Here is a 24,299-nt window from a genome sequence, read left to right as displayed (position 1 = left end):
TCATTCTGAAAATCTTCCGTCAGATGCAATTTGTGACCACTGGGTATCTCCAGAATTTCTCTCACCTCACACACGGCAGGTCCGCTACGGCCAGCTGACAAAGCAGCAGGAGAAGATGATTCGCGATATGGAGGCAGCTGTTTCCCGCAGAGAGACCATCACGATTCATGGGGAGGGTCAGAGCAAAATGGATAAGAAACATTTTACCAAGAACGACTTCCACCACAAGACACAGGAGCTGCAGAAGAAGATCAAGGAAACCCAAAAGGTGAGTAGATAGAGAGAGGTCACAAACCCAAAAGGTGAGAAGATAGAGAGAGGTCTTGCACTTTCCTTTGCACCTAGAAGGATGTCAGATACTGCTTGACAACAACTTTGCTGCGTGACTTACTATCAGGCAATGCAAGGAGGATGTCATGCAAGGTTCACTGAACCAAGCTTTCTTGCAGATGAAAAGGAAGGTGCTGTGGGCATGTCAGGGCACTGGGGACAGGCCACAGTGAAACTCATGTTAGTCTCCAAGGTTCCCCTCATGTAGCTTTGAAGATAAGCTGTTTTTCACTATTGCCTGAAGGTAGATCACATGCCAGATCCAGAACGTGGTGGGATTTTCATTCAAGTCTCAGCACTTTTTCCCTTTTGTTGCTAGGGCTTGGGATACAAAGTGACTGGAAGGGAAGTGTTGTATGCATATTTTGTGCCATCTGCCTCTCTTCATCATAGTATACAGAAAAGTGCAGTAATGTGCCCCCATGCACAGAGACACACTCGCTGCATGGCAGTGAAGCAAAACACTGGTGGACTCTCATCTTTCCTGGCACCACAACAGAATGCCTAGTATGCCTAATGGGCATCTAGCAGTGTGAATGCCTGCGTCTTCAGGCCACAAAGCATTCTTACTAAAGCAAGTATAGTCTTCAAGTGCCCTAGAAAGGAAGAAGTTTGTGAAAGATAATTTGTCAATGCAGTTGGCCTGCAGAGGCGGAATCTTTCCTTTCTTTCTTTTCCCTAGAATGCTCAAGACTGCAACAGAACCATCATGGAGCTGGAGAACACCCAGAAATCTCTCAGCATGAGCCTTCTGGAAAAGCAGCAGCAGGTCTCCACTTTGCAGGCTGAGTGTGATGTCCTTGATGCAGACATAGAGCGGCTTCAGGACAAGAAACGTTGGGTAAACTGTCTTTAATACATATGCACTGCATGTATATTTTCCTCTGCTGCCAGCCTACATGGCTTTTCTACCTCATCCCAAACCACATGTACCCAGCTCAGGCTGGTTATTTTAGCACCACTGTGTTCCCTTCTAGAACCAGGAAGTCTCGATAACAGCAAAGCTCATCTGTGCAGGAGGAAGAACTTTCTCTACGGAGAGTGCTGTGACCCAATTGACCTCCCTTGACTTTTGAAATTCATAGGATTGTTCTGTCTTTCTGAGATTTTTCTTCTATGCATGTGTTTTGATTTGGAGGTTCACCTCACATTGTCGTGCTCATTTCTATATAACACTCAATGGGGGGTGCCCGCTTTAGTAGTTAAAACAGGACTTCACTGAGCTGTCCCTCTTAGTAATCCTTCCTTTCAAGATGGGATAGTTGCTTTTCCACCACCATTTAATCAAGTCCTCCTTACTCTCACAGCTCCCTTTTATGAGTCAGATGCCCTTAATGCCTTTTCATTCCTCCTTTTCTAAGAACCTTTTAGATATTGTGGCCTATCAGACTCGTCAGAAGCACTTACAGGCAGTGAAGGATGGGAAGTACACCCCCTTATGCCGCACCAAGCAAGCCCTGCAAAAAGAGCAGCAGAAACAACAGGACCGGCTGCACAGCATTAATGTCATCATCCATCAGATTCAGCAGGAGTATCCTCAGTACCAGAAGGTGTTGTGCTGGCTCAGCCAAGCCCTCGACTCCAGGCTTGGGTCACAGGAAGCAGAACAGGCAGAAGCATAGAACAAGATCTGAATAAAGTATCTTTTGATACATACTTTCACAAATAAATACAGTATGAGCTTCTTCTGCTGGTCATTGGCCTGGGCATTGGAGGCTGAGTAACAGAAAAATGAATTGTGTTGGGAAACAGAAGCAGATTTACCACCTTCTGTGTCAGAGATCATGTGTTCTTGCTATTGTGGTTAGATGTTGTCAGATATTTGGCTGCATCTGTGACTTTTCTGCTAGACAGCAGACTGTGATTAAACTGCCTAGTAAATCCACAGACAGTTCATAGTGAAGGAACTTGGTCAGGTTTATTGCCAGTAAAGCAGAGTCCTAACAATGTGTCTCAATAATTACAGGTACACGAACACATGTGCCTGTTGCAATGGACTAGCTCAGTTAATGGTGGGATTTTCCATAATCTCCTAGGCCAGCCACAGACAGTTCCTCTGAGATATCTTTTTATACATTAATACCAACAAGTTTTGTATTGCCCCAATGTACCAAGTGCCACCCTTTGGCATATCCAGAGGCCACGTGTTGCTTGTAACTGTCAGTGCTATCAAAACATCTCTGTCCATCATGCTGTTGTCCTGACTTTGCCTTTAGGATGGATCAGTGTGGTCTTCTTATCTTTTGGGGAGTGTGTTGGTATTGACATGTTCTTCTCTTGGCGATCACTCGACAACGAGTAGGATGTCTTCATGTCACCCTCCTAGCTGTGTGTCCGTTGATGGATGATCAGCCCAATTCTGGAGCCGCAGATCTTATCACAGAAAAGGCACATGTTAGTAGCTATTGGAAGGGCGCGGGGCAGTTTTTGATGCTCTCTTATTTTTCTCCGCCTCTCCTGCTTGGCACTGCCATGGGACCTCTCAAATGGTGCCACCCCTTCACGGATTATCGTTCTCTGCTGGGGACAGTTTGGGGCAAGGTTCTCCCAAGCACCAACACCAATGCTGCACTTTTTCATGTGTGCCTTCAGCACGTCCTTGTATTGCTTCCGCTGGTCCCCAATGCTCCTCCTTCCTTCCTCCAATTCAGGAAACAGAATGGCCATGTCTACACTAGCCCAAAACTTCAAAATAGCCATGCAAATGGTCATTTCAAAGTTTACTAATGAAGCGCTGAAATACATATTCAGCGCCTCATTAGCATGCGGGCGGCCACGGCACTTCGAAATTGACGCGGCTCGCCGCCACGCGGCTCAGCCCAACGGGGCTCCTTTTCGAAAGGACCCTGGCTAGTTCGCAGTCCCCTTATTCCCATCTGCTCATAGGAATAAGGGGACTTCGAAGTAGGCGGGGTCCTTTCGAAAAGGAGCCCCATCGGGACAAGCCCCGCGGCGGCAAGCCGCATCAATTTCGAAGTGCCGCGGCCGCCCGCATGCTAATGAGGCGCTGAATATGTATTTCAACGCTTCATTAGTAAACTTTGAAATGGCCATTTTGAAGTTTGGGGCTAGTGTAGACATAGTCAATGTGTTTTGGGAGGCGCTGATCAGACATCCGAACCATGTGACCAGTCCCACAAAGTTGTTGATGAATGATAACGGCTTCAATGCTGGTCATGTTCGACTCTTCCAGGACACTGGCGTTCATGCGCCTATCTTTCCAAGAGATACTTAGCATTCTCCTGAGGCAGCATTAACTATACTGTTCAAGAGCCTTCAAATGACGCTTACGCTTGTATGTTGTCCAGTAACACGTACATACAGTAGCTTTGGAACAACCACTGCACAGTATAAAAAGAGCTTTGTCTCGGAATAGATGTTCCGATTCTCTAAGACCCCTTGTCTCAGGCGGGTGAAAGCAGAGCTTGCGTGGCTCAGACGATGCTGGATTTCCACATCAATGTTGACTTTAGCAGAAAGATGACTTCCAAGGTATGGGAAGTGCTTTACATTTTGCAGCAGTTCTTCATTGACTTCAATAGAAGGTGTATAAGATTGTTCTGTCAGTGAATGTTGGTGGAGCACCTTGGTTTTTTTAATGTTCAGTGAGAGGCTGAGATTCTCATATGCTTCAGTGGAGGCAAATAGGATGGTCTGAAGCGCTGTGGGAGAAAGAGCAACAACCATATTGCCATCTGCATACTGGAGCTCTTAGTACCACCCTTTTGGTTGGTTTGTGTGACTGTCCTGTGCCCAGTACTTCTTGGAATTTGTGTTACTGCAATATCAGTCCTGTTCTTGCCAGACTCTAGCTACGTCTACACGTGAAGCCTACATCGAAGTAGCTTATTTTGATGTAGTGACATCGAAATAGGCTATTTCGATGAATAACGTCTAGACGTCCTCCAGGGCTGGCAACGTCAATGTTCAACATCGACGTTGCGCAGCACCACATCGAAATAGGCGCTGCGAGGGAACGTCTACGTGCCAAAGTAGCACACATTGAAATAAGGGTGCCAGGCACAGCTGCAGACAAGGTCACAGGGCGGACTCAACAGCAAGCCGCTCCCTTAAAGGGCCCCTCCCAGACACAGTTGCACTAAACAACACAAGATCCACAGAGCCGACAACTGGTTGCAGACCCTGTGCATGCAGCATGGATCCCCAGCTGCAGCACCAGCAGCCAGAAGCCCTGGGCTAAGGGCTGCTGCACACGGTGACCATAGAGCCCCGCAGGGGCTGGAGAGAGAGCGTCTCTCAACCCCTCAGCTGATGGCTGCCATGGCAAACCCCGCTATTTCGATGTTGCAGGACGCGGATCGTCTACACGGTCCCTACTTCGACGTTCAACTTTGAAGTAGGGCGCTATTCCCACCCCCTCATGGGGTTAGCGACTTCGACGTCTCGCCACCTAACGTCGATTTCAACTTCGAAATAGTGCCCAACACGTGTAGCCGTGACGGGTGCTATTTCGAAGTTAGTGCCGCTACTTCAAAGTAGCGTGCACGTGTAGACGCGGCTTCTGTGAGCAGGCCCTGACTAGCTCACACTCTGAGTTTGTTTTACACTAGCTTTGACTACTACTTTAGCCCAGGACCCTGGTACAAAGCCTTATGTTTTGGGTGTGCTTTCGACCACAGCAGCACATGTTCTGCTCCTATCTCCAGCTTTTCCCTCTGCTCCAAGACGGGAGGCTGGGTAGGTCCTGCTCCTCACACACCCACGTGTTGTATGAAGACCTGGGAAAGAGGGAAGGCGGCACTGCCTTCTCCATGGACACAGGCCTGGGTTGCAGATCATTTTCTGCCAACTCTGAGGCGCTCACCAGTCTGAGCTGCCTCGAAGTTGAGGCTGGAGTCTGAATGCTTCTGGCACGGGAGGACTGCTGCAGCCAGGGCCGAAAAAGACACTCAAACTCCTGCAGCCTTGTTCGTGCTGCCCTGCGGCGACCTGCCAGCTGCAGGAGCGCGTCGCTGCAGCCAGAGCCCCTGACAACGGGAGCGAGACCCGCACCTGCCGAGCAGCCTGGACCGGTGCCCGCCCGGGGCAGGGGATGGACCCGCGCGAGTTCCCCGCTCGTTGCACGCCGGGGGCCCCTGCGTCACACGCAGCACGTACAGCCAGAGGGGCGGGACTTGCAGCAGCCCGGCCGCCCGCCAGCGCGCGACGAGCAGGAAGCAGCCGCCCCTCGCCCCGAGACCCACTGGCGCGCCTGCGTGTCACGTGATGCGCCGGGCGCCACGCCTCACGTGACCGCGTGGCGGGGACCAGCTGACTGCTCAGGTGATCGGAGAGGGCGCTTCCAGCCAGCCCCGGCGCTAGGTAGGGGGCTCCGGGGAGCGGGACGCGGCCAAAGTTCCCAACCCTTGGCCCTGAGCCCCTCCTCAAAACCGGCCCCCCGCACCCCTGAGCCTGCACCCCCATTCCAGAGCCTGCACCCCAACCCTTCACCCCTGAGCCTGCACCCCGACCCCTCATGCACCCCCATTCCAGAGCCTGCACCCTCACCCTTCACCCACCCCCATTCCAGAGCCTGCACCCCAACCCTTCACCCCTGAGCCTGCACCCCGACCCCTCATGCACCCCCATTCCAGAGCCTGCACCCTCACCCTTCACCCACCCCCATTCCAGAGCCTGCACCCCAACCCTTCACCCCTGAGCCTGCACCCCGACCCCTCATGCACCCCCATTCCAGAGCCTGCACCCTCACCCTTCACCCACCCCCATTCCAGAGCCTGCACCCCAACCCTTCACCCCTGAGCCTGCACCCCGACCCCTCATGCACCCCCATTCCAGAGCCTGCACCACAACCCTTCACCCACCCCCATTCCAGAGCCTGCACCCCAACCCTTCACCCCTGAGCTTGCACCCCCACTCCTCATGCACCCCCATTCCAGAGCCTGCACCACAACCCTCCACCCCAGAGCCTGCACCCCCACCCCTCATGCACCCACGTTCCAGAGCCTGCACCCCAACCCTTCACCCCTGAGCCTGCACCCCCACCCCTCATGCACCCCCATTCCAGAGCCTGCACCACAACCCTTCACCCACCCCCATTCCAGAGCCTGCACCCCAACCCTTCACCCCTGAGCCTGCACCCCCACTCCTCATGCACCCCCATTCCAGAGCCTCCACCCCAACCCTTCATGTACCCCCATTCCAGAGCCTGCACCACAACCCTCCACCCCAGAGCCTGCACCCCCACCCCCATGCACCCACGTTCCAGAGCCTGCACCCCCACCCTTCACCCCTGAGCCTGCACCCCCACCCCTCATGCACCCACATTCCAGAGCGTGCACCCCAACCCTTCACCCCTGAGCCTGCACCCCCACTTCTCGTGCACCCCCATTCCAGAGCCTGCACCCCAACGCTTCACCCCTGAGCCTGTACCCTCACTCCTCATGCACCCCCATTCCAGAGCCTGCACCACAACCCTTCACCCACCCCCATTCCAGAGCCTGTACCCCAACCCTTCATGTACCCCCATTCCAGAGCCTGTACCCCAACCCTTCACCCACCCCCATTCCAGAACCTGCACCCCAACTCTTCGCCCACCCCCATTCCAGAGCCGGCACCCCAACCCTTCACCCCTGAGCCTGCACCCCTAAGCCAGAGTCCACACACTCCTGAACCCCAACTCCTCACCAGGAGCCTACACCCCCCAGCCAGAGCCCTTGCACTGCAACCCTCTATTCCAGCCCCCCTCCAGAGCCTGCACCCACAGCCAGAGCTCTCACGCTCCTGCACCCCAATTCTCTGTCCCATCCATAAGATTTCATCCCCAACTCAAGCCCCATCCCAGAGCCCCCATGTTCCTGCACCCTAATCTTCAGTCCCACCCCAGAGCCTGCCCACCCAGCTGGGCCCTCACACTCCTACATCACAACCCTCTCTTTCAGCCCTGAGCCCCTCAGTCTTACCCCCAAGCCTGCACCCCCCATCCAGAGTCCTCACACTCCCACATCCTAACTCTGTCCCACCCCAGAGCCTGCACCCCCAGCCAGAGCCCACATACTCCAGCACCCCAACCCTTTTCCCCAGCCTGGAGTCCCCTTGCACACTCAGCTCTTGGCCACGTCCCTTCCACGTGAGTGTTGTTGCGTGCACCACTCTGCAGGCGATGTGGAGCACATTTCTCTGTATTAGTGCACCCAACAAAATTCATTGGGCTCAGGGGTGTGGAGGATTAGTAGTGAGGACATTGCAGGCATCCCCTGGGCTTGAGGAGCATGTTCCTTGCTCCCCTTCAGCTGGGCATGAGGCTCAGGGTGGGAGGAGGAGGAGCATCTCCCTCCACCCACAGCTGGGTGTGAGGCACTGGGAGGGGAGGGGAGCACCTCCGCAGGACGTCTCTTTCCTGCTGGGCATAGGGTGCCCATTTCACCTCGCTGGGGCACTTGGAGCAGGGAGACCTGGTGATGGGGCCCCTTGATGTCCCCTGCTAATGTGTCGGGGGTCGGTAGTTGTGTTCATTTGGAGGCTCCACCAGACCTTCATGTGTGAAAACTGACCAAGGGCTTCTCCTTGTCCCCACCCAGCTGGCTACTGGGGCGAGCCCGCCTGTGCTGGAGGGATCTACGCTCAGCATCACCATGACTCCAGCAGGACGGAAGGAGGTGGAGAACTTTCCTGTCGGCCTGAAGGGTTCCTGCTCCATGCTGCAGGTGTCTGTCATCAGTGGTGCTGCTCTGCTCACAGCAGTTGCCCTACTCGCTGTCTTCAATGTCTGTGAAGTCATTGTGGGTGAAGCGAGCCTCAGAAACCCCCTGGGGACAGAGACCTCCTACAGGCCTAGTAGAGCTAACGGAGAAGGGGGGACGTGGACAAGGCTGCTGGAGGTTCCAGGTGCTGCTGCGTCAGAGCCCTTGCACTGTGACATCTCCCCAGAGAGCCGATTTGACTGTGCACCTGAGAAGCAGCTGTCCAAAGCGGAGTGTGAGGCTCGTGGCTGTTGCTTTGTTTCGGTTGCCTCCAGGGGCCCTGCCATTGGGCAGCCCTGGTGTTTCTTTCCACCCAGCTACCCCAGTTACAAGGTGGAGAACCTGAGTGCCAGTGAGACAGGCTACACTGCCAGCCTTACCCGCACTGTTGCTACCTTCTTCCCCGAAGACGTCATGGTTCTGCGGCTGGATGTGGTGTTTGAGACGGAGGGCAGGCTCCGCTTCACGGTCAGTAGGCACAAGTGAGTTGCAGTGGGGCTGAGGCTGCAGGGGTCACCACCTATAGTGCTAAGTGTGGGGTTGTATGCAGAACAATGAGCTGCTGCCTTGAGCCCATATCCTTTACTTCCCTCGCCGCAATTCTCAGCCCTGCGACTTCTGCCCTTTAGGGTGATTGGTGGCCTACGAGCCATTGGGTCAGTCCTGTAGATGACTGTAATGAAAAGTCATAGAGCTCTCTCGGTTTCTCCCTTTCCTGCAGCTCAGGGATCCGGCAAACAAACGATACGAAGTGCCACTCGAAACCCCAAAACCGAGCAGCCAAGTCACCTCTAAACTGTACAGCGTGCGGTTCTCAGCTGATCCCTTTGGCCTGATGGTATTCAGAGAATCCAGCGGGCAGCTTCTGTAAGTGCTTCCCCCTCTCGTGTGATAAAATGTTCCCCTCTGACTCACCCTCCTGACAGGGCCTGGGCTCAGCCTCTGCCAAAGGTGGGGATGGCCCTACAGCGGGAGGTGCCCTTACTGCCCAGCTGCGATCACAGTAACAGTCTGTTTGGCGAGCCGTGGACACCTGGCCTTTGGCTCTGTGGTGTCTGCACCTCACTTGACTTGCTCTGCCTCTCGTGCCACAGCCGTCCTGGGAAGAAGCTGTTCCACTAGACTCAGGCCCTGGCCAGGCCCACAGGGCAGTATCAGGGTTTTGTGGGCCAGGAGCCAGTGAGAAGGGATGGAAGCAGAGGCAGGCACCTGGCTGCCTGTGAGTTTCCTGTGTTCTTTGTGTCTGACCTGTAACTTATGTTGACTGAGGCGCCATGTGATTCAGTACCTTGCCCAGGGGTGCAAGAGTGAACCTAAGCCTCAGCTGGGGTTTAGGGCCCTGGCTCCCCCATTCTCTTGCTGCTCCCCGGTCCTTGCACACCTGGGGAAAGGCTGCGAATTCTGTGATAACTCAAGCTTCCAGCTGGAGTCATGTATTCCCTTTCCCATTGCTCTGGCTCAGAAGCTCCTTTCTCTACCTACCAGACAGCTTGGAAGTCTGTTGGATGGAAGAGCTGCTTCCAGACCAGCTTTCCTAACTTGGCTTTGCTGTCTGCCTGTTGGGCATCTCCATTTCTCTCGGGCAGGTTGAACACCACTGTTGCTCCCTTGTTCTTTGCTGACCAGTTCCTCCAGATCTCCACCTCGCTGCCATCCCGCTTCATCTCTGGCTTGGGGGAGCACCTGACCTCACTCACCCTCAATGTCAATTGGACCAAAGTCACCCTTTGGAACCGGGACATGGCGCCTGTGGTAAGGGGTGAGAGCGAAGCCCTGGCTCGGTTTGATGTGCAGGGCCTGGCTGGGGAGGCGGAGGCCAGTTGTGAGTGTCTCTGTTGTGGTAGTAGGGACCGTCAGCGCCGTGTGTTTCTCTTAAACCTAGTTTCAGGTTTCTTCCTCTCAAATCAATAGTAAGTGGTCTGAAGGTTCTCTCTGGACTGCATGCTCAAGATCTCTGCAGGAGGGCTCGCTGCTTGTCCTGGCAGCGGGGAGCTGGGGTTCTTCCCACAGTTCAGGTACAGGGTGCCTGGGTTCAGCTCTTGGACACCCAGGACTCTCTCTGCTGCTGCTGCTCTTCACAGGTGGGTGGGTCTAGTCCCTCCAGAAAGCTCTCCGTGGCCAGGCACCACCTACCAGCTGCCCCGTGTGTACACTAGGGACCCAGGGAGTGCTCAAGTGTCCAAGCTCCCTGATTCCCACTCTGGTGCCAGGGCTAGGAGCGTGTATGTAGCCAGCAGGGAGCATTTGGGGGTGGAGGAGAATGAGTGGGATCACCACAAGGCACCTGCTAAGGCCCCATTGCTGCCGGCTACTATAGAGGTGCAAGAATCCAAGGCTGGTGCCATGGGAGCTCCCGGTGCTGGTGGCGTGGCTGGGTGCTCCTGTGTGAGTGCCCGGCATGGCTGTCGAAGCAGGTGAGCTGTGTGAATCCGGCATGTGACACGGCCCAGCTGTGTGCCCAGCCCTGCCTGGCCCTGAGGATGGGCTGGCTGCTGCATTGCTTCCTGTTGACTTGCCCGAGAGTCCCTGACGCTGTGTGCCCTGCTGTGCTTTAGCCTGACGTCAATCTCTACGGCTCCCACCCGTTCTACCTGGTGATGGAGGATCACGGCTCGGCCCATGGAGTTTTCCTGCTGAACAGCAATGCAATGGGTACGAGCCTGGTTACCTGTCACGCCTGCCTGTGTTGGGAACATCTCAGGGGAAGCTGGCTGGCTAATGAGCCCTCAGAGGGACTTGAGGTCAGCTGCCTCCCCCTGCCGTCACTACACCTGCTCGTGGCTAGTGTGGACGAGCCCAGGTGTCCAGGAGAGACTCAGGGGATTGCTCCCTGTCACGGCGGCCTTTCTGGCAGTAGGGGGAAGGTGTCTGCTGTCGGATGCAGCTGGACTGCTGCTTTGAGGCTGTGTTCTCAGCCTGCTTGCTTCACCCCAGCACCTTGCCTTGCAGATGTGGTGCTGCAGCCGAGCCCAGCGCTGACCTGGAGAACAACAGGCGGCATTCTGGATTTCTACATCTTCCTGGGCCCTGACCCAAAGAGTGTGGTCCAGCAGTACCTGGAAGTCATTGGTAGGGTGTGCAGAGGACGGCTGGCCTGCTCCTGTGGCCTCTGGGAGAGGAACCAGGGCTTTGCCTTGGTGTAGCTTGTGTTGGGAGTGAATGGCAGAGCTGGGAGTCTCCTGCTGGGGTGGGCAGCCTTTGCAGGGCACAGGCAGCTTCACAGCTGGCAAATGGCTCTCTGCTTTGCACAGCACATCCAGACTGCCCGTGCTGTGGCTCTGGCTTCTGAAGCAAAGTCAGGCTGCATCCGGCTATCCATTCCCCCGAGCCTGCTGGGAAGGGCCGGGGCACATCATTGGCTCCGACAACCACTGTGTCCCTTCTGCTGATCCCTTTCCTCATCTCCAGGCTACTCTCTGATCTGCTTCCTCCAAACTTCCAGGGTTTCCATTCATGCCACCCTACTGGGGCCTGGGATTCCACTTGTGCCGCTGGGGCTACTCTTCCACTGCTGTGACCCGGCAGGTCGTGAAGAACATGACAGCTGCTGGGTTTCCCCTGGTAGGTTGGGGTCTCTCCAGGGGCAGGTTGCATCCCTCCGGAAGCAGCACTTCCTTGCTATGGAGCATGAAATGAGCCAACTGTGAGCCAGCTCAAGGCAACGCATGCAGGTGCTGAGCCCAGCGGCCAAGGGGGAGGGAGCCTAGGCAGAGTGGCTGAGGTGGGCGAGTCACTAGTCTTGTGTGTGGCTGGGGTTGTCCCAGCCCTTCTCGGACATGGGAACCTTGACCTGTGCAGGATGTGCAGTGGAACGACCTGGATTATACAGACGCCAAGAGAGACTTCACCTTTAACAAGCAGAACTTCGGGGACTTCCCGGACATGGTGCAGGAGTTCCACCGGAGCGGGCGGAGGTACGTCCTGCTCGTGGTGAGTAGAGCCCGGGCTGCTCCGTGCCCAGTCCTGCTGTGTCCTCCATTCCACTTCGGTTGTGGACATTTGGGACTCAAACCTGCCGCAGCCCGGGGGTGACTTGGGTTTGGTTGCCAGGGCCCAGCTGGGAGCATCCCCAGCACAACCGATTTCTGGGGGTGGCGAAATGCTTCCAGAGGGGATGAGGGGGACCTCAGAGGGTAAGTTAAACCTCCAGCTCAGAAGTACCCCTTTTCCTGCCCCGGCCGGCTCAGGGTCCCTTTCCCTTGCTGCTTGGTTGCTCCTGTGGCAGCAAGTGCCCAGCGGGAGAGTTGGCCCTAGCTGGCAGGAGTTCACTTTGGCTCTGGCTCTGACCCTGTGTCTGGAGCCAAGGCAAGAGGCCAGCGAGGCGCGGAAAGCAGAAGACGGGGGCATGGGTTGTGCTTCGCTTGCTGAAAAGTTGCTGATGCAGCTTGTGACCCTTGAGTCACTCAGTGTCTCTGGTCACTCAAACAGCTGTGACCTCACTGGAAGCTGCAGCTCAGCAGTTTCCTGAGTTCCTGTGAGTGCCGACCCATCCCGGCCTTCCAGTCGCCCATGTCCGTGTCACCCTGTGGTGCTGGGCAGGACCCAAGCTGGCTTCAGCCCCAGGACCTACGCGCAAGCTCTGGGGAACTGCTGGGCTCAGCTCTCGTGAGTTGATAGCGTTGTGCTCCTCTCCTTGCCGCTTCTCAGTCACTCTCATTTCTTCCCCCAGGATCCGGCCATCAGCAGCTCAGGGCCCCCTGGCACCTACAGGCCCTACGATGAGGGGCTGAAGCGAGGGGTGTTTATCCGAAATGCAACGGGGCAGCCTCTGGTTGGGAAAGTGAGTCCTGGGCCTGGAGAGGAGCCTATGCTGGGGCTGAAGGAGGAGGAGAAGGTTAAAGGCCTGAGTTCCCATCCCACAGGTGTGAAACTCCCGGCCTGTGTTCGGGGCTGTGTGGCGCCCTGGCCACCTCCAGGTGTCCCCAGCCAAAGCACAGAGCTGCTACCCCAAGGAGGAGAAGTCGCTTGTGAAGAACTCATGGGAGGGTCCCTCACTGCCCCACAGACTGTTTTACTCTCCTCAGTGTGGGGCAAGGGTCACAGAGGGCAGCGAGCAGAGAGGACTCTAGACCAGGGGTCGGCAACCTCCAGCATGGGCACCAAGAGTGGCATGCGAGCCGATGTTCATCGGTACACAAGACATGAGCTCAGCCCAGCCCTCGTCCCCCATGCAGCCTGGGGCTGGCTCAAAGCCACGTCGCCTGTAGGTTAACCAAAGGTCAGCTACCGACCAGCACCTGCTTGGGGTAGCTCTGCAGCTTAATGCGCGTATTAGTGGAGCTGTTGTACGTAGGATTGTTAGAGACTTTGAAGAGTGTCACCGGCACTCGGCCCGCACCTAGAGGTCAAAAGGTGAAATTTCGGCCCTCCACCTCGGCCGGGTTGCTGCCCCCTCCGCTGGAGAAACAGGGTCATATTGCCAAGTGTGGCTCCAGTGGAATCCTAAGCCCAGGACTGCTGCATAGGATGGGGTGGGGGGTGAGTAAGTGGAGCCCCCTTGATCGTGTCTGCCTTTGCCTCCCAGGTCTGGCCCGGTCCCACTGTTTTCCCGGACTTCACTAGCCCAGTGACTCGCCAATGGTGGCACGACATGGTGAGGGAGTTCCATGGCCAGGTGCCCTTCGATGGCATGTGGATCGTGAGTGGCTTTTCTTTCTCTGCCCAGCTGGGTTGGGTCTGGAGCTCCAAGGTAGGGGGTGGGGGATTGTCCACAACGCTGCTGATTCCCTGCACGTGTCAGCACCCTGGCCTGCCTGGAGACGAGTTTCTTGTCTTACCAGGACATGAACGAGCCATCGAACTTTGTGAGGGGCTCCTTGGATGGCTGCCCAAACAACAAACTAGAGAACCCGCCCTACGTGCCTGGTAAGGGGCTGCGGTTGGAAAGCCGGCTGCTGGCCAGTGAGGGAGGGCGAGCTCAGTGGTTGGAGCAATGGCCTGCTCAACCCAGGCTTGTGAGTTCAGTCCTTGAGGAGCCCATTTAGGGAGCTGGGGCAAATAGATTTTAGAAAACCACGCTCAGGGAAGGTGCTGGGTCCTGCCTAGAGGGCCGGGGACTGGGCTCAATGACCCCCCAAGGCTCCTTCCAGCTCTGTGAGCTGTGTAGCTCTGTGTGTGATTATAATGGCAGGAGTGGGAGAGCTCAGACTCCCTGTGCCCTAGGAGAGTGGCCTTGCTCTGGAGCTGATGGCCTGGAGGAGCCCGAACCTGCAGCTCCAGCACTGTGCTGAGCCTGCGTGCGAAAGAGACGCCGGAGCCCTGCAGGGCTGGAGCTGAGGGCTGCACAATGAAGCAGCCTGGGTCTGGCCTCAGGGGGTTGACTGGGGAGACTTGTGGAGGCTGGGCTGGCTCTGGGCCTTTCTGCCCAGGCAGCAGGAGGCTGAGCCCAGGGACCCTGAACAGTGATTGCAAAGGCACCACCTTAGCTGGGGAGTGCTGATGGCCAGCTCTGTGCGGCCCCCTCTCCCCACTGGAGCCGTGCCCACCCCACCTGCCAGGGAGGCCTTCAGCTGCCCTCAGGACTTGCCAGCAGCCCTTGGGCCCAAGGCCCTACAGTGCTGGCATCCCTGCCAGCGTATGGGGCTGGGGACTCATGCTTGGTCCCCAGTGGAATGCGCTCTCCAGGCCCTGCACTGTTCCCTCTCTCACTGCAGGTGTGCTGGGGGGCAGCCTGCAGGCAGGGACCATCTGCGCCTCCAGCCAGCAGTACCTGTCCTCGCACTACAACCTCCACAGTCTCTATGGGCTGACGGAGGCCAGGGCTTCCCACGAGTGAGTCTGGGGCTCCTGAAGAGCGCGGGCGGGCGGCTGCTTGGCTCCTAGTGGTCTGCTCCATGCTGGGGGCTGGCTCCCAGGCTGCTGGCTGTGGGCACAGGCCTTTCAGTGGCCCAGGAGGCCATCGGGCAGCTGTGCCTCCAGCTGCTCCCAGGAGAGGGGTTTCACCCCTCACCTGCAGCTTCACACAAGTGCCCAGGTGCATTGTGGGTGCTTCCCTTTCCACTGCAGTGTCAGCTGGCCGCCCTTCATGCATGCAGGAGCAGATGGTGGCCTGTTGCTTTGGCCTTGTGTGGCAGGAGTTTTGCTGGGCACCGGTGAGGCAGGAGCTGGTTCCAGCCCTCGGGCCGCTGGGAGAGTTTTCCCTTAGTGCCTGAATCAGTTTTCTGCTGGTCGGCTTCCCCCACGACTTGCCCTGCTCTGAGGTATACCCCAGCCCCTCCGCTCCCCCTGGCATGAGAGCAGCCACAGACATGCCCTGTGCAGTCTGGGCTCCCAGCACTAGGCGACATCCGAGCTCTGGTGGGGTCTCCTGAGAGTCTCGGCTCCATTTGCCGTCTCTGAGCTGATCGGCTGCCACTGGACTGGGCAGGCTCCAGCTGCCCCTCCACGGGGCTATGACCTTGCGTGGGGCTGTGGCTGGGGCATGAGCTGTGTCCTTTAAGGTGCCTTCACCCACATTCCTGAGATGGACAGCAGGGTGCGTGTGGGGTCACTGGCCTGCGCCCCCTGCCCTGGGTAAAGCTGGCTGCAGCGTCCAGTCTGAGAGCAGTTGGCGTGTGGGTTCCTCGCTGTTGCTTGGGCTGGTTCCTAACCGGTGGTTCTGCTGCACTGTCTGCACAGGGCATCTGCCTTGGTGCGTCTCGAGTTTGTGCCGTCGATGGCTTGGATGCGAGCTGGCTGAGCTGGCCCAGCTTGCTAGGTGTTGAGGGGGCCAGAGACTCTTGCTACGGGCCTGTCTCCTCTGCTTCCTTTCCCTCAGTGCACTGGTGAGGGCGCGAGGGAAGCGCCCGTTCGTAATCTCACGTTCAACCTTTGCGGGTCACGGCCGCTTTGCCGGCCACTGGACTGGGGACGTCAGGAGCAGCTGGGAGCAGCTGTATTACTCTATCCCAGGTATGCCTGTCAGAGCCACTGCTCAGGGGTCCTGTGCCAGGCCCTGTCCTGATCCCGCTAGGACCCTCCCCCCTGCTGCAGCCCCACTCCTTCAGGCCTGCACAGTGAGGTCTGCACTAATTCAGGCCTCTTGATGTTGCCTCGGCCCAGTCTTTGGGTGCCTTCCTGTTGCATTTCAGGTGCAAGCCCAGCAAGCCTCCACAGACCGACCCCTGGAATGCGGCCTGTTTGTTCCAAGGAGGCTGCGGCAGTGGAGGGTACTAGTGGCAGGCCCTGTGGGTCAGGACATGGGGCTGCATCTGGCCAAGTGAGGCCAAGCCCAACCCTCTTGCCAAGAGCGCCCTTTGAGCAGCCACCTTCCATTTAAACGGGCTGGGGGTGTTGTGCAATCGTACATGCCGGGGAAGCCCGTCTCCTAGAACAGAGTGTGGATTGCACTGGCTTCGCAACTCTGCAGCACGCAGGGGATTTCCAAGGCTGGTCCGACCCTGATGTGGGCTCCCGACCCTCCCTCTCTGGGCTCTGCTGCACTGCCATGTGTCTGCTCTTACTCTGGGCCCCGATAAGCCTCATGTCTCCCCTGCCCCGTGATGCGGCTCATGCCGGAGGCAGCCAGCCCAGAGACACTGTGGCGCACTCCCCTCGGACCTGCCCTGGGTTCTTGGACCAGCTAGCTGCATGGTGGCAGAGAGCAGCGCTCCCCACAGCTGATGTGCCACAACCCAGGTGCTGTCTCTGGTTCTGTCCCATGGGCATGAGTCTGCTCCGGCTGCCCCATGGGAAGGGCAGAGCCGGGCATTTGCACTGCACCCCTTCTTGCTGGCCCGGCTGCTTCTGCAGCCCAGAAACGAGCTGCCTTGTACGCCCTCCTCACCAGCCGTGCTGCTCTTCAACCTGTATGGGGTGCCACTGGTCGGGGCAGATGTCTGCGGCTTTCTGGGTGACACCGCCGAGGAGCTCTGCGTGCGCTGGACCCAGCTGGGCGCCTTCTATCCCTTCATGCGGAACCACAACGACCACGGCAACAAGGTGAGGGCAGGCGGGAGCCCTCCCTGGGCGGGGAGCACCGGAGGGGCTTGCGCGGCTGAGCCCTTCTCTGGCAAAGCCCCTTTGTCCTTCTCAGTGGGCTGTGACCTGGGCCTGGCCGGGTGATCTGGGGGACAGGGTGCAGGTTTGAGCCCCGTGTGGCTGCTCTGATGGATCGCCAGCTCCTGCACAGCACGTTTCCACGTCGCTTTCCCCTTGGGAGTGTGGAAGCAGATGGAGGGTGATGCTGATCTCAGGGCCAGGGCTCAGGATCTGGGCCCCGCTGCTGGCCCGCTCGCTGTCTAGCTCTGACCTTTGAGGCAGTGCCCCTCTCTGGGGCTTCAATTCCTCACTGGGCCCATAAAGCCGCCAGCCCTCTGCCCTGGGACCTGCCTGCACCGCCTAGCTTCTCATCTGGACTCCTCTTCTCTCGCAGCCCCAGGAGCCATACGCCTTCAGCCCTGCAGCCCAGAGTGCCATGCAGAAGGTCCTCTTCCTGCGCTACTCACTGCTTCCTTATCTCTACACCCTCTTCCACAAGGCCCATGCTGCAGGCGAGACGGTGGCGCGACCCCTCTTCCTGGAGTGAGCATCCTCCCAGCCCCCAGTGGGGAGAAGGGCTTGTCACGTGCCTGGTCTGCAGCTGGGGCTGTGGCCCGGGCCAGTGGTCAGTGCAGTGCGTGGGCTGGGTGGCACAGCTGCATAGATCCAATCCTCCCCTGCCCCACGAGCGGGGGCCCGGGCAGTAGTGGGCCCAGGGGTGCAGCGTTCTTGCTGTTGGACTGTTTCACCCAACTCTGCCCGGCAGGTTTCCCACAGATCCAGACACCTGGAGCGTTGACCGCCAGTTCCTGTGGGGAGCTGGGCTGCTCATCACTCCAGTGCTGGAGGCAGGGGAGACTGAGGTCAGCGGCTACTTCCCCTCAGCGACGTGGTACAACCTGCTGACGGTGAGTGCGCGGTGCAGCTGGAGCCTTTGGGCACACGGGGGTCCTTGGCCTTAGCCGAGTGGCCAGGCAGGAGCACTGCTGGTGCTTTGAGCAGGCTGCAGAGGAGGGATCTGAAAAGGTAACTGGTTACCCAGCAAGTGTACCCAGGTAACCGGTGGACCGGACCTTGCCCAAACCCCAGCAAATGGCCAGCGGTGCCCAGCCAGAGCAGTTCTCGTTGCCACCAGCAGGACCCTGGCTGCATCGGGACGGCGGGCGGGGCCTTAGCCAGGCTGGCAGGGCCACAAACAGTTAGTTAATTGGTATATTTTTAATTATTTGTTTTACCCGCTGTTTATGTGCCTACCCAAAGCACGGGTGGTGCTGTAGGCTGGGCTCATCTCCCCTCCATTCCTCAATGCGCAGCTCCCCCATCGCATCCCAGCTGGTGCAGTTCCTGGGTGGCCTGGCTTTCCGCTGCATGCTGCCGGGTTCCCAGAGCCTGCTGTCTCCCTGTTCAGGGCCGGGTCTCTTGGTGGCGTTTGTGGGGGCTCTGATGTTTGTCTTGATTGGGCTTAGCCAATGGGCTGTGGGGTTCAGACAGCCTGTAATGACTTCCTCTGTTGCTCTTCAGGGCTCTGTCATCCACAGCAAGGGCCAGTGGGTCCTCTTACCAGCTCCGCTAGACGCCATTAACGTCCACGTGCGGGCAGGACACATCCTACCTCTGCAAGTGAGTCTCCTCTGAGCCATTGGCACATGACACCAGGAACAGTTGCATATTCCAGTTCCTGTGCTGAGGCACCAGTCAGATGGGATGTCCAGCCCACGTTGACACTTTGTGTCTGAGGTTTTCTGGCCAGGCTGCGCACAGTTTGGAGCACCGTTGAGCTTGCAAACTGCGGGGCTGGGATGTTTGGAGACAGTGTGGGAGATGCACAGTGTAAGAGAAAGGACCTTTGCTGCTGGAGGGATTGTTGTGAGAAGGTGAAGGTTTAACTCTGCGGAGTCCTGCTACACTGTGAACATCCCACAATTCCAACCGTCCACGGGAGAAAAGGGAGAAATTATGTAGTATCCTAAAGGGCAGTGAGGCAAAAATAGCTAACCCTTCCTGCTTCCTTACTAAAATGAAGCATAATGAGGTAGTTAAGTTTTTGGATGGCTGTCATCCTTAGGTTTCAGAGTCAACACCTTGTTGAGATGAACAAGGCAGCTAAGGACTCTCAGGCGCTGTTTCAGTCTGTCTCTGGACTCAGGCTCTCTGATTCACTTTTCCAGAACTCTTTGCAACCACGCGGGCTAGAAACGTAGCTTTCCATTGGACGCTTGGGTTGCAAGTGTCCCGGCTGTGACTGGGGTGAAGAGAGATGGGATGGAAGATGGAGCACAAGGGAAGCGATCCTAGACTGGGGATACTGTCCCCAGGGCTTGTCTTTGACTTGACAAGACAGGCTGGCAGGGACCGGCTCTGGCCTGGGGATGCTCTTCAGCTGCAGCCGTTGTTTCGTGGCATAGCCAGGCTGTGTGCTGGCCCCAGAGTGGGGAAAGGCATTATTACTGAGGGCATGGCGCACTCGGGGCTGTCACGTGACCATCCATGGCAGCTCTTGGAACGTACCCACTGAAATGGGCCATGTGCCAGTTAGCCACGCCAGCTCCAGGAAGAGACTCTTGGACACCCCAGGGCTGTGGGGCTGAAGCTGAGAACTCCTCTGGAGAGTCAGTGCCCTGGGGGCTGTAGGAGGCAATGCAGTTTGGGTCCTGCCCCTAGATCTTCCCTCCTACCAAACTGCTGAGTGCATTGGCTCTGATTCAGGGCCTGCCCTGCTGAGTGTGGCTTGGAGCACCAGTCTGGCTGTGACGTGCGGGGGGCGGGAAGAGTCTTAGATGTGTTAAACTAGAGCTGTGGCTACCCTGGCCCCTCTGGAGCCAGTACAGGTTACATTGGAGTCCCAGGCGGCAGCTGCTGGGAGGGACTTTGTACAGACCCTCTAACTGCTGGATGCGTCTCCCCAGGAGCCGGGCTTCACCACCACCGAGTCCCGAAAGAAGGGCATGGCCCTGGTCGTGGCCCTGCCGGTGGCTGGGGCTGCCCGAGGTGACCTGTTCTGGGATGACGGCGAGAGCCTGCTGACCTTCGAGAAAGGCGACTACACTCAAATCCTCTTTCTGGCCAGGAGCGTGAGTCTGCGGGGGGGCGGGACGGGACGGGATGGGATGGGATGGGACGGTGAGTGACTGGTGCCCTGCAGTGGGGTTTGCGACTCGTACCCTCCTCTGGGGATATATGGGATAGCCTGGCGAGTGCTAGCGAGTTTCACAGGGCCCTGGGGTGCACAGCAGAGCTCCCACCCCACCCCCCGGAGATGCTGGCTCCTGAGCCTGCCGGGAGCAGTGTTTGCTGCCCAGGAGCTGCTGCAGTCTGATGGCTCGGCCAGAGCAGATGCTGCTTTTGCTCAGGACAGTTGGGCTGGGTGTGGGTGTTTCCCTCCCGCAGCAGCGGAACATGGAGCCTGCTGAGGGAGGTAGCCCAGCTCAGGGCCGGGATGTTTCGGTGCAGCGCCTTCTGCCCGACGCTCCAGGAAACTGGCCTGGGTTTGATGTGATGCTGCCGCCTGGCTGAGGTGCCCCAGGCCTTAGCTGTCGCACCAGCAGAGAGCAGCTCTCTCTCTCTCCCCTTTGTTGCAGGGTGTGCTGCTGAGTGAGCTGGTGCAGGTGAACAGCCAGGTGGACGGGCTGTCCCTGCAGGAGGTGACGGTGCTGGGTGTCCTCAGCCCACCCCAGAGGGTTCTTGCCAATGGCGTCGCTGTCTCCAATTTCTCCTATCGTGCAGACACCCAGGTAAGGGCCCCACACTTCCTGCCTCATCATGCTGCTGCTGACACTGAGCATGGCAGGGCAGATGTCTTGTTCCTGCCCTTGGAAAGGGGAGGCTGCCGGCTCTGGCTGAGGGAACCCTGGGGAACAGCGTCCCCCGTAAGCTGAGCGCGTGGCAGCCCCACTAGAGAGATTCAGATACCGCCCAGGTGATTAGCAGAGCACCTGCAGCCAGGTGGTGCCCATCTGCATAGGCCTTTGTGTGAATGCCGATTTATTCTTCACACGGGGAAAAAAAGAGGGACTCTTGCCAGGCCTGGCTGCCGCCAGGGGGGTCATCACAGAGGAGTGGGGCCTGCAGCTGGGGGAACGTGGAGCAGGAGAGCTGCCAGCCTGCACTCTGAGGGTGCCCTGGAGGAGAACTCTTTGAAAGTGACCTGAAGAGAGCCCAGAGGAATAGAACAATGCTGGGCTGGGCCCCTCTGGCTCTGGGTTCTTGGCTGGGGCTCAAGGGAAGGGTTGGGATAGATGTGGAGACCTAGGGAACACGTGGTGGAATTGGTCCGTACAGAATGGGGGCTTGGTGCCCTTCCTGGGACGCCTGTTGACCCAGGCTGGCAGCATGGTGCAGGGAGACCCCCCAGCAGCCCACGACTGACTGTTTCTAGGCTTCTCCCCTGCGGGAGCATTTGGGGTGTGGTGTGGCGGGTGCTGGTGTCGCTCCCTGTGCAGCTGGAGAGCAGGTCCCCAAACAAGCTCAGTTATCAGCCCCTCACCCCAGAGGCCGCGGTGCTGTGGTGTTGCTGACCTGGAGCTCCCCTTTGTCTCCTCAGATGCTGACTGTCCCCCTCTCTCTTCCACTGGGGGAGCCGTTTGTGGTCACCTGGGCCTGAGTGAGGCTGGGCGGCTGCCTCTTGCTGCGACTCCGCCCATGGTCACGGACGGCGTCACGGAATGCACCGCCCTGAGCGCGTAGGGCTGAAGCCGTTCCCAGGGACTGCCCTGCACTGCTGTGTCTGGGAGAAGGGCCCTTCCCCCGTGGAGCAGCCTGGGTCCTGTGCCCCTGGGGGGTGGGCGCATGCGGCAGGGGGGAGCTGCCATAAGAGGCTAGCTCCACTTCTAGCTTAGTTCCAGTGTTCTGGCACTGAATGTTCTTGGCTCCTGGCTGCTTAGGCAGGCTGTGGTGCTGCACGACCCCCGAGAGCTCCTGGCCCCGGTGGGGCGCGGGTGAGTCGGCTGCTTCTGCACTGGGACCTGATCCTGCTGCCATTTAAACCAGCAGCTCAGCTCCCATGGACTTGCATAGAGCCGGCCTGGGTCGGGCGGGGGAGCGCCGTCCCTGGGGCGCAGCAGGAGAGCTGAGCTTTGGCAAGGCCAGCCAGCTGCCCTTGAAAAAGTTGGCCTTCCCTGCAGAGCAGCTGGTTGCACTTGGCAGTGGTGTGCTCTGTGATGCCCCCCTGGGCCTAGGGCTGTTACTCCTGTGCCAGATGGGTGCACAGCTGGGGCGTGCCTGGCAGGAGGAGGGCTTATCTGCTGCCCTGACGGCAGAGGAGGTGCCAGGGTTCACACCTGAGCGTGGCAGGGCCCGTCCCCAGTGTGCTTGTGAGGCTGCTTGCTGGGGTGCTGCAGTTCTCAGCCTACTTACTAGTGGGGGGCCACATCCAGAGCTACCTCTGCAGTCCTGAAGACATCGCGGGAGCTGCAGCTGTGTGTGACTGAGCAGCAGCCTACAGCTGGAGAACCCCCGGCTGCTGTGAACGCGAGGGGTGGGACTTCCCCTGCTCTTTGTGCCTTGGCTGGCTGAGAGCAGCCGAGAGGGGCCAGCCCGTGGACTCTTGGGCTGCTGCCTTGCTCCTCCGGGGGGATTGCTGCTAATAAAGGGCTCCTGGGAAGGTTGTGCTGTACTGGGCTGGTGCTGACCTTGGGAGGGGGGTCGCTGGTGCCAGGAGCTGACTTGGGCCCCGGGCTCCCTGAGCCAAGGCACTTGGCTTCTCCCCAGGACCGACCGACTGTCCGTCCTCTCCCAGCTGGCCCCACGCTAGACGTTTTTCCGACTAACCTGAAGTGTCCATTGTGGATCGCTGCCCTGTGCTCACAACAGGAGGGAGCTCGGCCTGCACCCCCTGGAGAAACTCTCCCCAGTCTCCGGCTGCTGGCAGCCCAGGCACACGGCTCCATGACCCTGTTCTTTCCTTCCACAGGATAACAATTTACACCCCCCCCTCCTTTGTCCCACTCACGTGCCCTGTTCCCTCCCTGTGCACACCCCCAGTGCGCCCTGGACCAGACCTCCGTGCAAGCCGTCTGGTTTAGCTTTTCGTTTTCCCCTCTTTACAGCGTTAGCACCAGGCGCTTGGCGAGGGTTCCAGTAAAACCACAGGTGCCTGCATTTAACAAAGATGGGGCTTAGGAGTTACATACAAGCCAGGGTCAGGGTTTGGAAATAGAGTTGTTGGCTGTGCTAGTTAACAGGTTCCTGGTGTGCCTGGTAGGGTGTTTCTCCTCCGAGGGGCTGTTCGTGCAGTGCTTGTCCAGTCGCCCAAGCTGATCTGCTGAGGGACGTTGGGCTCAAAAGCTCAGAGGGGCCTTTGCTCTGAGGATAAAAGACTGGGGTTTGTCACTGCCGTAAATCTGCCCAGCTCCCTGCAGGCCTGACCCACTCTGCCCCGGTCTGCATTGAACCGTGTGCTGCCACTGGCAGCCCTGTGCAGCTGATACTTCAAAGCCACCTGTGGCTCAGGCTGGGTGAAGTGGCCGTGTTCGCTCTCCCCTGTGCTGTCTAAGCCGTGCCCGGGCGCCCGTCCGTCGGCCATAGCAGACGCTGTGCTGAGCACATTTGCCGACAGGAGAGAACCACATTGTGTGAGACAAGCGCTGTGGCGGAGGGGGAGACTGGCTGGGGTGGAGGTTCCTCACTGTGCGGGGGAGGGCCCAGTGCTGCGGGGGCAATAACAGATGAGCTTGCTGTGTGGTTCCTAGCCAGCTAATACCTGAGGTCATTGCACCAGCCTGTGGATATCAGTCTGGACCGCCCAGCAGCCGCCTGCATGGCCTGTGGAGAAGCTGTGTTTGCCGGCGTGGCTGGGGAACTGGGGTTGCCGGACGAGTGGAGTGGAGCCATCGGCCCGGCTCCATCAGCACCCCTGCCCTGAGCCGGACAGCCAGCCCCAACCCTGGCATGGTGGACAGCCAGCCCTCAGCCTCGCTGCCACTACCACCAGTTGAGTAGCCAACCCCAGGCTCGTGTGGTCAGTTAACCTGCACTGGAGGAGGTGCCGGCTAGTGGAGCAGGCAGCTGAATTCCAGATAACCCAGCTTGTACTGTGGAAGACACTGACAACCCTTTCCTGGGGCTTTTCCCCTGCCCCTGTTTTCAGAGGCTGTCCCTGTGCTGAGTTCCCCTGTTCTTGTGTGTGTGGTACTGCCCTCCTGGACCCAAGACAGGCCTTCCGCACTCCTGGCTCAGCATCATTCCTAGAGCCCTCTGCTTTCATCCTTCTGTGGGGCTTTCAGCAGACGAGCTCCCTGGGAGCTGGGGCCTGGCTGGAGGAAATGCCACATGCAGTGGGCGAAGGGGGAAGTGGCAGGGAGGCTGGAGTGAAAT

At 58.2% G+C, this 24,299-nt stretch overlaps 2 protein-coding genes across 3 annotated transcripts in view; both read left to right on the top strand.

Moving 5' to 3' along the window:
- Positions 1-2,454, top strand: part of CCDC40 (coiled-coil domain 40 molecular ruler complex subunit) — a 28,127-nt gene extending 25,673 nt beyond the window's left edge. The window contains exons 18-20 of the mRNA XM_075014141.1: positions 80-268; positions 1,013-1,171; positions 1,692-2,454. Coding sequence (XP_074870242.1) covers positions 80-268; positions 1,013-1,171; positions 1,692-1,952 — 609 coding nt within the window. The 3' untranslated portion in view covers positions 1,953-2,454. The remainder of the gene's footprint in view (positions 1-79; positions 269-1,012; positions 1,172-1,691) is intronic.
- The window catches only part of GAA (alpha glucosidase), a 306,535-nt gene extending 283,948 nt beyond the window's left edge, over positions 1-22,587 (top strand). Inside the window, exons 1-20 of one of the 2 annotated variants that reach the window (XM_075014604.1) lie at positions 5,619-5,652; positions 7,869-8,498; positions 8,752-8,897; positions 9,617-9,782; positions 10,586-10,682; positions 10,980-11,099; positions 11,473-11,591; positions 11,829-11,960; positions 12,700-12,810; positions 13,555-13,668; positions 13,811-13,895; positions 14,684-14,801; positions 15,787-15,920; positions 16,798-16,949; positions 17,383-17,531; positions 17,755-17,896; positions 18,510-18,608; positions 19,895-20,059; positions 20,567-20,719; positions 21,529-22,587. In XM_075014604.1, the coding sequence (XP_074870705.1) occupies positions 7,923-8,498; positions 8,752-8,897; positions 9,617-9,782; positions 10,586-10,682; positions 10,980-11,099; positions 11,473-11,591; positions 11,829-11,960; positions 12,700-12,810; positions 13,555-13,668; positions 13,811-13,895; positions 14,684-14,801; positions 15,787-15,920; positions 16,798-16,949; positions 17,383-17,531; positions 17,755-17,896; positions 18,510-18,608; positions 19,895-20,059; positions 20,567-20,719; positions 21,529-21,588 (2,838 nt within the window). In that variant the 5' untranslated portion in view covers positions 5,619-5,652; positions 7,869-7,922 and the 3' untranslated portion in view covers positions 21,589-22,587. Of the gene's footprint in view, positions 1-5,618; positions 5,653-7,868; positions 8,499-8,751; positions 8,898-9,616; positions 9,783-10,585; positions 10,683-10,979; positions 11,100-11,472; positions 11,592-11,828; positions 11,961-12,699; positions 12,811-13,554; positions 13,669-13,810; positions 13,896-14,683; positions 14,802-15,786; positions 15,921-16,797; positions 16,950-17,382; positions 17,532-17,754; positions 17,897-18,509; positions 18,609-19,894; positions 20,060-20,566; positions 20,720-21,528 lie in introns of those variants that run through there. The other variant, XM_075014605.1, reaches the window with a different exon arrangement.
- The last annotated feature ends 1,712 nt before the right edge of the window (positions 22,588-24,299 follow it).

This window comes from Carettochelys insculpta, chromosome 20 (genome assembly GCF_033958435.1).
Source record: "Carettochelys insculpta isolate YL-2023 chromosome 20, ASM3395843v1, whole genome shotgun sequence".
Classification (NCBI taxonomy): Eukaryota; Metazoa; Chordata; order Testudines; family Carettochelyidae; genus Carettochelys; species Carettochelys insculpta.
This window is presented reverse-complemented; position numbering and strand designations above follow the sequence as displayed.